Below are 14,727 nucleotides of genomic sequence, written 5' to 3'. Positions count from 1 at the left end.
GTCCCGAAAGCAGCCGCACCGCGGCACGCCCGGATACATGCGCGCATGCGCAGCAAGCAAGGTAGCTGGGACTGGCTCTCTGAGCAGACGTCACACAAGCCAAGACGGCTCCGCCCCTCTCAAGATGGCGATGCGCTCAATACGGAAGGCGCGTGGGTGCTGGAGCTTCATCCGGGCACTTCATAAAGGACCCGAAGCTGCTCACGCTCCCCAGGTAACCAAAGCCGGTCTTTCTCCCGCCAGCTTCCCATCCCGTTAGATCCTTCCCGTCTCCCTTCCCTCCGTTTGCTTCTCTCTTCCTGTTTCCTCTGGAGAGCACCGAGACGGTTCTCTCCTAATATCGACAAGCCTAAGACTGCCCTCCTACTCGGAACGTGGCGACGTTGCAAGGATGTGCGATGATGTCAGGCGCCCTGATGGGAGGAGCGCGCTTCCGCCTGCCCCCTGGGCCTTCCTAGAACGTGGGCCTGCAGCTGTTGCCGGGCAACGAGGAAGCGGAGTCCGCGTGAAGTCATCACACCCCAGGGCAGGTCTTTCACAGACTGCCCGCCTTTTCAAGGTCCCCTCTTTCTATTCTTTCTATTACTGTTTCACCCTCCTTTCCCTAACAGCAAGCCGAGGGGCCAGCGCAGAAATCAGAGAGGAGGTCTTGTGAGGAATTGGGCGATGTTTTTAAATCGGAGCAGCCACTTGACGTCCTCCTTCTGGCCGTGCGGCACTTCAGTGTCAAGTGTCGGTGCGTCTTCCTCTCTGGTTCCTCCTCATTCCCCAAGTAGACTTGTATCTTGCAGGCTCTGGGAAGGAATTACAGCACGTTGCCAAAGTGCATCGTCCTGTCCTGCGCCCGGCAGCACTGCTGTTACCATTACTGTGTCGTGCTGAGAGTGTGGATACGGTTCAACCCACCCCGTCAGTGTCTGTGAATATACCCCGCATATATATACCCCTTTCACTCGTTCAGTTATTTACTTCACTCATTCAGACGTTTACTAAATGTCTTCCAAGTGCAACCTCTCGGTGGTAGGCGCTTTGCTGTACATCTCTTGGGAGGTATCTGTGGGGAAGTAGGGAGAAACTTGAGATTCTGTGATGAGATGATTTCTTGGCAGCCTTGTGTATTCGTTGTCATAATGCATAGGTGTGGATTTTGCGTGGTAACTGGTATATTGAAAGAGCATTAGACTTGAAATTAAGAAATCAAAGTCCAAGGGATTTGTCTGCCACTTGCTAGCTGTATGACACGACAAGACAAATCTCACTGGATTTTTTTTCTTTAGCAAAATGGGTAGAGGAAGGGTTGGACCCATTGACACGTTAATGTTCTTCAAAGCTTTGGAAAATCTATGGCTCCATAATTATGAAGCCAAAGTAAAGCAATTAGATAAATTATGAAAACCAAGATTTGAGTAGTCATCCCATAAACTATTAATGTTCTGTACTTAAGTTTTCTTCATTGATATGGGCCTCACAAGATTCTTTTAAGGATCAAGGATATACTGTAGCAAAACAGCTACTTAAATGTTATTTTAAATTTCAGGCAGCAGTGTTAGGTAAGAATTGATTCATAATTAGGTAAATCCATTAAATACCCCTCTCTTTGAAGTTGGAGGGTTTGATTTTGCAGAACCAGAATAGGCTGATTACTATTTTATAGCTAATAACGTGTTAAAACGTATGATACCAAAGTAACAGCCTTAGACCCAAATTTCCTCTCATTTCAAACCCAAGAAGTGAGGATGTCATGAGAAATAGAAAATCAAAGAGAAAAGGAAAGCAAGCTAGAGCCCACTAATTGCCCAGGGAATTCTAGGGCACTAAATTATTATAAATTCTAAAGAAAAAAATTCTTTCTTCTTTTAAAAATGTTTTTATCTAGGGGTGCTTGGGTGCCTCAGTGGGTTAAGCATCCAACTTTGGCTCAGGTCATGATCTCATGGTTTGTGAGTTTGAGCCCCACGTTGGGCTCTGGGCTGACAGCTCAGAGCCTGGAGCCTGCTTCGGGTTCTGTGTCTCCCTCTCTGCCCCTCCACTGCTCATGCTCTGTGTCTCCGTGTCTCAAAAATAAGTAAACATTAAAAAAATAATAATAAAAATAAAATGTTTTTATCTATTTTTGAGAGAGAGAGAGCATGAACAGGGGAGGGGCAGAGAGAGAGAGAGAGAGAGAGAGAGAGAGGGAGAGAGAGAGAGACAGAGGATCTAAAGCAGGCTCTGTGCTGTCTGCAGAGAGCCTGATGCAAGGCTCAAACTCCCAACCATGAGATCATAACCTGAGCTGAAGTCAGACACTTAAGTGACTGAGCCACCCAGGCACCCCAAAGAAAAAATTTCTTAAACTTCTATTATTGTTCTAGTGGAATTAATGAATATGGTTGTGTTAAAGTTAATCAACTGCTAAGCTAGATAGTTTCAAAATGTAGAACTTCCAGAACAGATTAGTGTTTACAAACCTTTAATTTATCTTTGAGTACTTTTATTACTTTATGATCTTATTAATTACATTTCATAGGAATTAAATGTGTAAGTGAGAGCATTTCTTTTAAAGTATAAACCTAGGGGCGCCTGGGTGGCTCAGTCGGTTAAGTGGCCGACTTCAGCTCAGGTCAAGATCTCGTGGTCCGTGAGTTTGAGCCCCGCGTCGGGCTCCGGGCTGATGGCTCAGAGCCTGGAGCCTGCTTCCGATTCTGTCTCCCTCTCTCTCTGCCCCTCCCCCATTCATGCTCTGTCTCTCTCTGTCTCAAAAATAAAATAAAACGTTAAAAAAAAAAGTATAAACCTACATGTAACATTTAGTCATTAAATATGATGGCTTAAAAGGCCTGTTGAGAAAAGATACAAAATTGTATTCATAGTATAATTATAATATTGTTTGTAAATAAATATTTAGATAAATACACACACAAAGACTGGAAGGAAACAACCAGTCTTAACTTTTTTGTTTTGCTTTAGTCTTCCTAAATTTGGGTTAAAAGTGGCTGAAGTTTTCTTCTTTAAGCATTCTGTATTTTTCACATGTTCTAAATTGAAGATATATCACTTTTATACCCATAATAAAGTGTTAAGGCATAAATCTCCATATAAATGCATAGTCGTTAATCTCATCTGTGATATTTTAGATCTCTAAAGACCTAAAGAGATACCTGTCCCACAGTGCTATTATTAAAATGGCCTTAGAAAAGGACTACTAGAAATTTATGGCCACTTTTCCTGTATGTATCTTCTTTTTCTCTTGAAAAGTTTCCTTTGAAGTCAGAGATTTTTGTGAACAGATGCAGAAATATGTGAAGGAAGAATTGGATTCTTAAACCAGATGGATTAGACGTTTTTATGATATCTCATAACCTTTGTAGAAAACAGAAATTATTTTGCAACAGTATAGTTAATAGAAAATGTATTTTTATCATATGGATGAGTCTATCAAATCTACGAAATAGCCACGTTGCTTGTTATTTGGTTACACAGTTATTCCCTGAGGTGAGAGGCAGAAGTCAGGGTGGTGGGGGGTGGGGGGGCACATAGCCGATCTTTGTTGGAAACTATGACTGATAAAGTATTGTGATTCCTAGGTTGATTTACTGTTTTCTTAAAAAAGCAAAATCTTGAATAATAAGGTTGACATTGGGAAGCTTTAGTTATCTCAAAGGCAGGTTTTTGCCCCTCAAGGCTAGAGGTAGACTCAAGTTTAAAATAAAACATAGGAACCACGAATAACAGTGTTTCAAGCCATGCTCATTGTGAGCTGTCTACAATTTATGTGAAAGAGGTTTATTTTGCCAGGTGTTACCTCACAAAAAACTGTTGAAGTTTGACACGATGAGAGTAGTCACAGTCCAAGGAATGAAGATTTGACATGCTATGTTTAAATGCTGATGGCATTAGGTAAATGTAAGCCTGTCATCATTGGCCAAACACAGAATCCACACTTCTTGAAGCACTAACGAATGATTGTGTTGTACCAAGAGTGAAATATTGTTGGTTAGTAGGCCTTTGCAAGAATATTTGTAATCATTCAGTATAAAACGTCCACATTTTGTTGCAGTTGAACAACACACTTCACTGTTAGCTGTCCCAACCTGGGTCTGGCCAGTGTTAACATAATGTTCCTACAGTTAATGGCCACTGAGTTTAGCCATTGGATGAAGGAATCATGCCTACAAAAAAAAAAAAAAAAAAGGCAATGTATTAAATTAGTGATCTTGTATTTAGTTCTCACGACTAGGCTTTTTAATTTTTTTTTAATCTTTATTTTATTTTTGAGAGAGAGACAGTGTGAGCAGGGGGGGAGCAGAGAGAGAGGGAGACACGGAATCCAAAGCAGGCTCCAGGCTCCGAGCTGTCAGCACAGAGCCGGATGCGGGGCTTACACCCCTGAACTGTGAGATCATGACCTGAGCTGAAGTCAGACACTCAACCGACTGAGCCAGCCAGGCGCCCCTCGACTAGGCTTTTTAAACAATTGTTCTTTTTTTTTTTTAATTTTTTCATTTTATAATAATTTCAGATTTACCAAGTTGCAATAGTAGTACTTAGTATTCCTGTACACCCTTCACCAGGCCTCCTTTTACATGATCATGACACAGTGATTAGAGCCAAGATATTAATTTGGTACAATAGTAGCTAAAGACCTATTTCAAATTTCACCCGTTTTTCCACGAGTCTCTTACTGGTCCAGGATCAAATCCAGGATCCCATATTTAGTTGTCGTGTCCCCTCCAATTTATGGCACTTCCTCAGTCTTTCATGACCCTGGCATTTTTGAAGAGAATTGATCGGTTATTTTCTAGAATGTCTCTGAATTTGGGTTTGTCTGATGTTTTCTCATGATTGGGTTGTGGATTTTGGCAAGAAGACCACAGAAGAGATACTGTTCATAACAAGGCTTTAAGGCAGGTTTATTTTAAATCATGAGGAAACAGACTTTAGTTAAGTAACTTGCCTGATGTCACACTGCTAATTAATTGTGGAATTAAGATGCTAGAATTTACTATTGGGATTTCATTCCATATTTTTCCATTAATATTTGTTACTGTAGGTTTCTGTGATCTTAATGAGATTCAAATGTGGTGATATTCCCAGTGACTTTTCCCTTAGCTTTTCTCTGCCACGTCTTGTCCATCCAACTTGCAACAAGAGCTAATCAGCCTGGAGAGCTACCAGGAGCTTCCATAGCCATTATTTTGTAAAACAGTAACTGGGCTGGTTTGATGGGGCTTCTTCATCTCTCTGTGCTTTTCTCCAGTGGTGTTACAGGGACCCACTCTAAAGCCCCTTTCAAGTTCAATCAGCTTATGACTCCATTCGCTTAAAATCCTCTTTAGATTGGTTTTCCTTGTGAACTGACTTAGCTTATTAGAAATAATAATTTTCAAAAATACATTGGAGTAGATGATGAAAACTACCGATGGTCACTGATGAAAATATAGAGGAGGAACAGTGAGTAAATGCTGAGGATTTTTGCTAGCAACTCTTATGACATCCACAGCTGGGAAATGCTAAGGAGAGTAAGGCTGAGATCCTTTGTCGGGATATCTGCTGCATGGCTGCAGGCTACAGAAGTGTCTGCAGAGGCTTACACAAATATATGTGTGTGTGTATATATATATGTATATAGATGTATATATATGTGTGTATATATATATATATATATATATATTTTTTTTTTTTTTTAAGCCTATGTACATCCATAACCCAGTCTTTCAGAAAAGGAACTAACATTCAGCTAGCGTCTTCTATGTGCTAAGGCCCTGTGTTGTGTGCTCTACACACTTTACCTTATTGTCTTCTCACAATTATGGAAATATTATTCTACCCATTTCATGCAAGAGGAAACTAAAGTTCTGAAAGGTTAGATAACTTTCCCAAGCCTAGTAAATGGGTGTGCCGGGATTCAGACTCAGCCTTGCCTGTGCTTTTTCCACTTTGATGAGTATTTTTTTCATCAAATAAAATCTTACATCAATCCCTGTTAGATAAAACATAAAAGCCGAGCTGTTCCTGTTTCAGGAATAGAGGAGTAGCTGGAGCCCTGCTTGTGCGACCTCACTGCCCCTCCCCACTCCTCCCACCTGCCGCCCATCAACAGAGGCCCCTGAGATGGTGCCACACAATCTTCAATGTCGTATGATGAAATTTGAAAAACACTTCATCTTCCTAACATGTCCGAGTAAGTTTGTTGGCTGATGACCACATATGATGGATGAATTATGTTTTAGGAGCTACCCTGTAAAGAAGTAGTTTGAGAGTATTCCCTTTGATATGTATGTATTTTATCAATAAAATGCAACATAGGTTCTATTATCTTTTTTTTAAGTTTTATTTAAGTAATCTCTACACCCAACGTAGGGCTCGAACTCATGATCCTGAGGTCTAGAGTTGAATGCTCTTCCGACTGGGCCAGCCCCCTATTTATCTTAGGCTATACAAGTACTCAAATTAATAGTAGTCAATTTTCCTTCTTTCCTGCTCTCCTTCCTTCTTTCTTTCTCAACATAGCTGACTTCTGCTGATCTTTCTGCACAAAGATGGTTCTATGGATTCTCTCTCAGTCACTATTATAACCAACCCGGCCTCTCGCCTCCTCATAAAGAACATTTAACCAGTTCTGCTCTTGATTCCATTCCACCACTCAGGGTTCAGGAATTTCCCTTCTAGAGACTGCAACATGAGGCCTAAGGCTTCTTCTTGAATTTCCACAGGAGCAATTTCCTCATTTAGGGTGGGAGCTTATCTGCCCATGTGAGACACTAGATACAAAGAGGTAATTTATAGGCACAGAGGTGCTACGTTGACTCCAGCTTGACTTAATTTAACGCTGCTGGAGCATTTACTGTTTTCCCTATATATCATTTCTTAGCAATACTCTATCTTTTATTCCTAGTCAGAGGCGTAGCACTTGGTCTTAACTTCCCTGCCTACTGAATGAATCAAGGTCATATCAAGATCTTCACACCACCCTGACATCTAAGTTCCGTTGGGCCTCTAAACCGTTTATCAAAATTCATCTACAGCTTTCTTTTTTCATGGCACACAGTCATCCCTGCATCTCTTGAACCTACTTCTGGTTGGCTAAGGAACTGCCTTTTGACTGCCCCTTTGTCTCCTGAACAGCGGAATTAAGCCAGCTGATTTCTAACCCATGGGGATTCTCACAACTTCTGCTTCTCAATCCCTTGCCCTCTAGGCCAGGACACCAACTAGTGTGCAGCTTGCATTCCTTTGCTGGTGACACATTACAGTGCCAGGCAATGCCACTGTGGATAGAGCCCTGAATGAATGACCTAGGTTACACTGCTTATTGTCCCAGGTCTTTAGGACAGTAGTTGCAGATTTTTCATCAAGGTATTTAAAAGCATAAAATAAAATAACAAATCTCACCTTGTAGTACATTTTCAAATGGAATCTGTTATTTTCACTGATAAAAATATCATTTTGTAATATAGCACTTTGTAGTTTCCAAAATGCTTCATATATTCTCATTTAATCTTGAGTACAACATACCAAGTTTCACTATTTAGTCATCTAAAATTTTTACTCACTGATTAAATTTTCATTATGTCTTCCCATTTTTTTTAACCAGTTTTCTAAGGGTGACGAATAAGTGAATATCAGTATTCTTTTTGTTTTTTATTTTATAAATGTTTATTTTTGAGAAAGAGAGACAGAGCGTGAGTGTGGGAGGGACAGAGAGAGAGGGAGACACAGAATCTGAAGCAGGCTCCAGGTTCTGAGCTGTCAGCATAGAGCCCGATGCGGGGCTTGAACCCATGAACTGTGAGATCATGACCTGAGCTGAAGTCAGACGCTTAACTGACTGAGCTACCCAGGAGTCCCTAATATCAGTATTCTTTAAAGTTTTAGTTCACTGGATGTTATTTTCGTATTTGTATTAAAATCAGTTTAGTATTTAAGTTATTTTGGGGCCCTGGTCTGATAGGACTATGATCATTTTGGTTATTATAAACAAGATGATGATGGAGGAGGTAGAACTAGCAAACATTTATTGGATGCTTACTATGTGCCAGGCATGATTTTACATGTGTTAGCGTATTAAATCTTCACAACCCAATGAGGTTTGTGCTAATATAAGCCACATTTTATAGATGAGAATAGTAAGAGGTTAAATAACTCACCCAAGGTCACATAGCTAGCAAGTGTTAGGGCCAAGATATAAACCCTGGTAGCCTGATTCCAAACTCTGTTCGTTAACTGCTAAATTCTAAAACACATTGCCCGTGATAACTGTCTTGACTTTTAAATTTGTTCCATGAAAGCCACTGATATGTATCTTGCCATGGTGACATGCAGAGTAGAAATTATAAATCATCCCTTGTTGTCACTGTTCCTACACTCTTGTTTGGCTCCATGAGTTATGAAGAAGGAGCAAAGCTGTCTTGTAAATTTATCTCCATGTCTCTATTTGGCTATTGCCACTAGGATTACCCTGTGTAAAATAAGGGCTTTAAACGCATGAGTCCCAAGGTGCATGTAGGAAGTTCTGTTTATACACAGTCTATAGCTAAAAGGTCAACCTGTGCACAGCCCTGCAGGCAGAGGGGAGGTGGTGAGTGCTGAAGCTGATGGATGACCAAGGGGCCACTATCTAGGGTTTGTTGGGATTTATGGCGAGAGTACTTTCTTCAAAAGTAGCAGAGGTGCAAAGTGGGAAGATGGGAGAGGTGAAAGTAATTAGTGTTGTGTGGGCCATTTCTGCAAGTGATAAGGAAGAATTTTATTCCAAAGGATCCTTATTCCAAGGAGCTCCTAAAAGGGGCTCTAATTCACTAATTGAATTAAAGTGAATCATTTCCAATTAGTACCTTAATTAGGGTGCTGTTGAGGCTTTAAAATGAGCAAAATTGAACAGAATTTACTTTATACACCAAAGGGCTCCTCGTGGCCTTTTCCTTATACTCCACATGAACAGAGACTGCATGGGCTATTCTACTTTATGTTCGTTCAGCCCCACCTTTTACTCTCTATGTTACCTTGGGCCCCTTTTGGGAACCAGGAGAATGTAATGGAAAAGGGATATGGAGCTGTTTACTCAAATCCCTGATTTAGATTCCTGTCCTCCCATGGGGAGAATGGGCTAAGTAGCCAGTTCATAAATTTTCTGCAAGAGACAAGAGGTGTCTTGAGCTGGGGCTAAGTGTGCAGGACGAAGGTGGAGTCTCAAGGGAGATGTTAAGAACCAGACTGTGGAGCCCGTGCCAGTTCTGGGGAGAGAGCCAGGTTGCCCCTCCATGGATACTAGTTACCTGGCCATCTTGGTTGTGAAGGAAGATCCTTCTCTGTAGGCAGGCAACTTTGGCTTCTCCAATGGCTGGCAACTTTTCAGCCACCCCCATGCTATCAAGCTGTGAAACTCTGTAACCTAGAGAAGCAAGTGTCTAGAGAATAAGCAGTCACATGAACAGTATCCTTGTCATTTTAATTTACTGGCCCCTTCCTAAGAGGAAGTGTGGTAAAGCAAAAGGGACATGACTTTTGGGATCAATTAGGCCTGGTTGTACTAACTTTGTGATGCCAGGCAAATATTTGACCTAACTAAACTTTAGTTTTCTCATTTGTAAGTTATTCATAATAATGCCTTGTAGGAATTTATGTGGATTCAAGATTTTATATGTATACATATATATACATATATATGTGTATATATATATATGTATAAAATACACACATATATGTATATGTATATATACATGTATATATATGTATATGTGTGTGTGTGTGTGTGTGTGTATATATATATATATATATTCCTTATATATATTCCTTTTGCTACTGCACAGCATCTAGTGGGTCCTCCATGCTGGATGATGATTATTTCTTCAATAACATTTAAGTCTACTCAGTGAACTTTTCTCTCCTCTACCCTTATCAATCTTAATAATCCTTTGATTCCCCCATCACCACACTTTCTTGCCCTTCCATCCTGTCCCCGCCCCAACAAAATTAGTCTGACCGGATTAATCTCCTTAAAGCAGCACTCTAATTATGCATTTTCCCTTGCTCAGCAACCTTTGAGGCCTCTTGTGAAGTTTAGTCTCCTTAGAGTTCCACATTCAAGACCTTCCCTAGTCCAGATCCAAAACACTTCTCTAGGTCTTTGCTGTCTTGCATGGATCCTTTGCCTTGGAGTTCATAGAATTTCCAAGTTTGTTCAGAGCTTTTCCCTTTTACTTATTTGTTAATGCCATTGTCTCTTCTTGGAAAGGCCTTTCTTTCCATTCTTATTTGTCTATATTCCACCATTCTTTAAAAATGAAAAAAACCCACAAAATTCCAGACTTCAAGTTATAGTACAAAGCTATAGTGATGAAAGCAGTATGGTAATGGCCCAAAACAGACACATAGATCAATGGAACAGAATAGAAAACCCAGGAATGAATCTGCAACTATATGATCAATAAATCTTCGACAAAGCAGTAAAGAATATCCAGTGGGAAAAAAGATAGTCTCTTCAACAGATGGTGTTGGGAAAACTGGACAGCAACATGCAAAAGAATAAAACTAAACCACTTTCTTACACCATACGCAAAAATAAATTCAAAATGCATTGAAGAGCTGAATGTGAGACCTGAAACCATAAAATCCTAGAGGAGAACACAGGCAGTAAACTCTTTGACATCGGCTGTAGTGATTTTTTTTCTGGATATGTCTCCTGAGGCAAAGGAAACAAAAGCAAAAATAAACTATTGGGACTAAATCAAAATAAAAATCTTGTACACGCAAAGGAAACAACAAAATGAAAGGCAACCTTCGGAATGGGAGAAGATATTTGCAAATGATGTAACTGATAAAGGTTCATATCCAAAATATATAAACAACTTATCAAATTGAACACCCAAAAAAATAAATAATCCAAGTAACCAATTGAGCCACCCAGGCACCCCTTCAGCTCATTTTTTAAGTGTCTGACTGTTGATTTCCATTCAAGTCATGATCTTGTGGCTGAGAGATCAGGCCCCATGTCAGGCTCCAAGGTGGGTGTGGAGCCTGCCTGAGAGTGTCTCTCTCTCTCTCTCTCTCTCTCTCTCTTTCTCTCTGCCCTTCCCCTGCTTGTGTGGGTGCCCTCACCCTCTCTCTCAAAAAAAAAAAAGGGGGGGGGGGCAGAAGACCTGAGCAGACATTTCCCCAAAGAAGACATATAGATGGCCAACAAACACATGAAAAGATGTTCAACATCACTCATAATCAGGGAAATATAAATCAAAACTGCAATGAGATACCATCTCACAACTGTCAAAATGACTAAACAATACAAGAAACAACAGGTGTTGGCAAGGATGTAGAGAAAAGAGTACCCTCCTACACTGTTGGTAGGAATGCAAACTGGTGCAGCGACTGTGGAAAACAGTATGGAGGTTCCTCAAAAAGTTAAATTTAGCAATTGCACTACTAGGTATTTACCCAAAGAATACAAAAACACAAAATCAGAGGGATACATGCACCCTAATGTTTATAGCAGCATTATCTACAATAGCCAAACTATGGAAACGGCTTGCATGTCCATCAACTGATGAATAGATAAACAAGATGTGGTGTATATATGCTGATGGAATATTCCTCAACCATAAAAAAGAATGAAATCTTGCCATCTGCAGTGACGGATGGAGCTGGAGAGCATTATGCTAAACAAGTCAGTCCGAGAAAGACAAATATATGATTTCACTTATGTGGAGTTTAAGAAATAAAACAAATGAGCAAAGGGGAAAAAAAAGAGATGCAAACCAAGAAACAGAGTAAACTATAGAGAACCAACTGATGGTTACCAAGGGGAGATTGGTGGGGGGATGGTTAAAATAGGTAAACAGGATTAATGAGTGCAGTTGCTGTGATGAGCACCGGGTATTGTATGGAAGTGGTGAATCACTGTTGTACACCTGAATCTATTACACAGTATGTTAGCTAACAAGAACTTATAACAACAACAACAGAATTTATATACTTGTTCCAGAAAACTTTGTTCTGAAGCTGGAAATGATTGCTCCCATTTTTAAGTTTTATAGGACTTTATACCTTCCTTATAGAAATTAACACATCCTTCCTTATATTCTCTGCTTATAGACATTTGCTTTAGGACAGATGGAGAGCATGCTCTTTTTTTATTTAGACCTTTTATGAGCGCTCCAGCAAGAAATGGCTTATAATTAATACCAGCATTCCACAGGTGCAGCCTTAGGCTGCCACTCAGCAGACAGATTTTACCAGAATGGATTTTACCATTCATGGAGGCCACCACCAGTCATAAAAGCTGGGAGGGAAGGATTCTTCCTGTTGAGACTTGGCTATGATAACTGTATGTGTGAGAAAATGAGTTATTACTTAAATCCGTGGCATAATAATTCCTGTAGCAGAAAGAGCTCAGTAAGTTTTTAAGTGAATGAATTCAGTGAAAAATAAAGCCAAGGAGGTAAGACAAGAGAAAGTGCATACCATTGGCATTTAGTATACTGTTGAATTTAAACCATACGTTTCTGTATATATTTTTATGTATTTCAGAAGATGTTCAGTGTTTGCTGCTGTTACTAAGTGATCTTACTATTGTCCTAAGTATCCAGATATTTATAAGTGATTGGAAGGTAATACCAATTTTATTTCAATGATTTTCCAAGAAGACTAATTTTCAACTTGTTCCTATAACTGATTTTATTGCCTCTCTAGCTCTAAATTTATTTTTCATAGGCATAGCTAATTACACTGCAGTTTGCTACTTTTGTGTATCATATTAAAGTTTATTACTTTTGTCTGTAGGAAAATATAGACATACTCAGGATTAAGATGAGAAGATTTTATTTTGAGCATGGTTTTACCTTAGAAGACTGTCTGGTTCAACAAATGTGCTATATTATCTATACAACTGATGTTACGTTTTTTTAACTGTTATAAATCAAGAGTATGCTTTCTGCAACTCATGAAGGAAATAAGCAGCTCATTTATCATATCAGCATTGCATTGCATTTTTTTCTTAATTGTCCATCTTAAGTCCCTTTAAAGCAACCTGTCACACTATGCCTGGTACCTTTGCTCTATAGATCTTGGTATGCTCTACATAGATAAACAGCCTTAGGTCCTACTGCACTGTTACACTGTGTAGACAGTGAGGCCACTTGTAAGCTTCCAATCTAATGCTGTTTTATTTTTCTTTGCTTCATAGTAAGAATACAGCAGTGTGATCCAAGCAGAATTTAAGTCTATATTACAAAGAACTTATATTTTCTTCTTTTCAAAGTGGCCAGTGGCATTTTAGTAGTTGGTAAGCAAAGTTTTATTGTTATATGTGTTACTAATTTATCATTTAGATGTTTTATAAAACCTTAAATCATCCCAGCATAATCACAGAATGTCATGTCTGTTAAAAGGGGTTGGTTTGCAGCATCTTCCAGATAAGTCTGTGACTACAGTGGCCAGATATCTTGTTAAATCAGGGACCAGTTATACCCCTAAATCTTTAAAATGTCTTGCAGATTCCAATGTTTCAGCATCCACATGATATCTCCCGCATTGTTTTTCACATTCTAAAATGGAACAGAAATTTTTTAGCAGACCATGTGTCCTTAATTTTGATTGGGAATATATTAACATAACTATGACTCGACTAGAGATCCAGCTTATGCTCTAGTCTTATTTTTCTGTCTAAATGGCAGGGTTTGGGGTCAGACTTCCATGATACCTGTCTTCTTGAAAGCCAAATGCCCACCTTTACATTTAGAGATAGGGTCGTCTAGCTTCCATTTGGACCACATGTTAGAAGGGATGGGGAGAGAAAGGAGTGGATCTTCAGAAAGGAATAACAAAGCCATGACTACTGATAGGATTACTGCCAGCTGACTAGCACTTAAATTTCTGTCTTTTGTGAAATCATCAAGAAAAGCATGTAAAGTGGGAAAAATAATTTTTAAAAATCACAGGTTTTTAACCCTACATAGGCTCAAACTCTAGGAGAGAGCCAAAAGTTGATGAATCTAAAAAAAGAAACAGTGATGGGAGAACAATCACTGGAGTGTAAGTGTGGACCTAAGGATTTTAAAGAGGTAGAGAATTTCAAAGATAGTGAAGAGCACGATAGTGGTAAGGTATGATAACGACTAAAAACGATCCATTGGTTTGTACAGTTGGTATGTCACTAAAGATATTACCAACAACAGCTTTAGAAGAGTTATTGGTGCGGAAGATTAATTACTGGGAGACAAAAGGTGAGGAAGTGAGGCCTGCTGTTTTGAGGAGGCTGACTGAGAAGTGTCAGAGACGGGGAAGAGAGCTGTGAAGAATGATCGACAAAAGCAAAGTTTTTGGTGGTAGGATCTTTTAGGATAGAAGAGACTTGAGTATGATTAGAGGAGTCAGTAAAGATGGAGAGGTTGAAGATACAGGAAAGAGATGGAAAGAAACAAAAGAAATGTAATCGGGAGCAAATGACTAAACACTGGGAGAGATCAACCCTGAGACTGGGGGAAAGATGGCTGTGTGTCTAGATTAGTTGGCTGCAAATGGGATGAGAAATCCAGGAACTCCAAAACCTGTTGGATATAATTCTCCCAAGGGGCTTACGACCTGAAAAGATGGTATCGCGTAGTGGTTTAGCATATGGCATCTACAGTCTGCCAGGGTTCAATCCAAGTTCTTCCACTTGATAACTAGATGTCCATGGGCAAATTACTGAACCTCTCTATCTCATTTTCTTCATCTGTATGATGGATTAAAAGTTAAAAACTTGAACTCTGT

At 39.7% G+C, this 14,727-nt stretch overlaps 1 protein-coding gene across 3 annotated transcripts in view; it reads left to right on the top strand.

Annotated features, from left to right (window-relative positions):
- Nucleotides 1–84: 84 nt before the first annotated feature.
- The window catches only part of WARS2 (tryptophanyl tRNA synthetase 2, mitochondrial), a 95,910-nt gene continuing 81,267 nt past the window's right edge, over nucleotides 85–14,727 (top strand). For 2 of the 3 annotated variants that reach the window (XM_042953627.1, XM_042953625.1), the window contains exon 1: nucleotides 85–214. In XM_042953627.1, coding sequence (XP_042809561.1) covers nucleotides 125–214 — 90 coding nt within the window. In that variant the 5' untranslated portion in view covers nucleotides 85–124. Of the gene's footprint in view, nucleotides 215–239; nucleotides 560–14,727 lie in introns of those variants that run through there. The other variant, XM_042953626.1, reaches the window with a different exon arrangement.

This window comes from Panthera leo, chromosome C1 (genome assembly GCF_018350215.1).
Source record: "Panthera leo isolate Ple1 chromosome C1, P.leo_Ple1_pat1.1, whole genome shotgun sequence".
NCBI classification, from domain to species: Eukaryota; Metazoa; Chordata; class Mammalia; order Carnivora; family Felidae; genus Panthera; species Panthera leo.
This window is presented reverse-complemented; position numbering and strand designations above follow the sequence as displayed.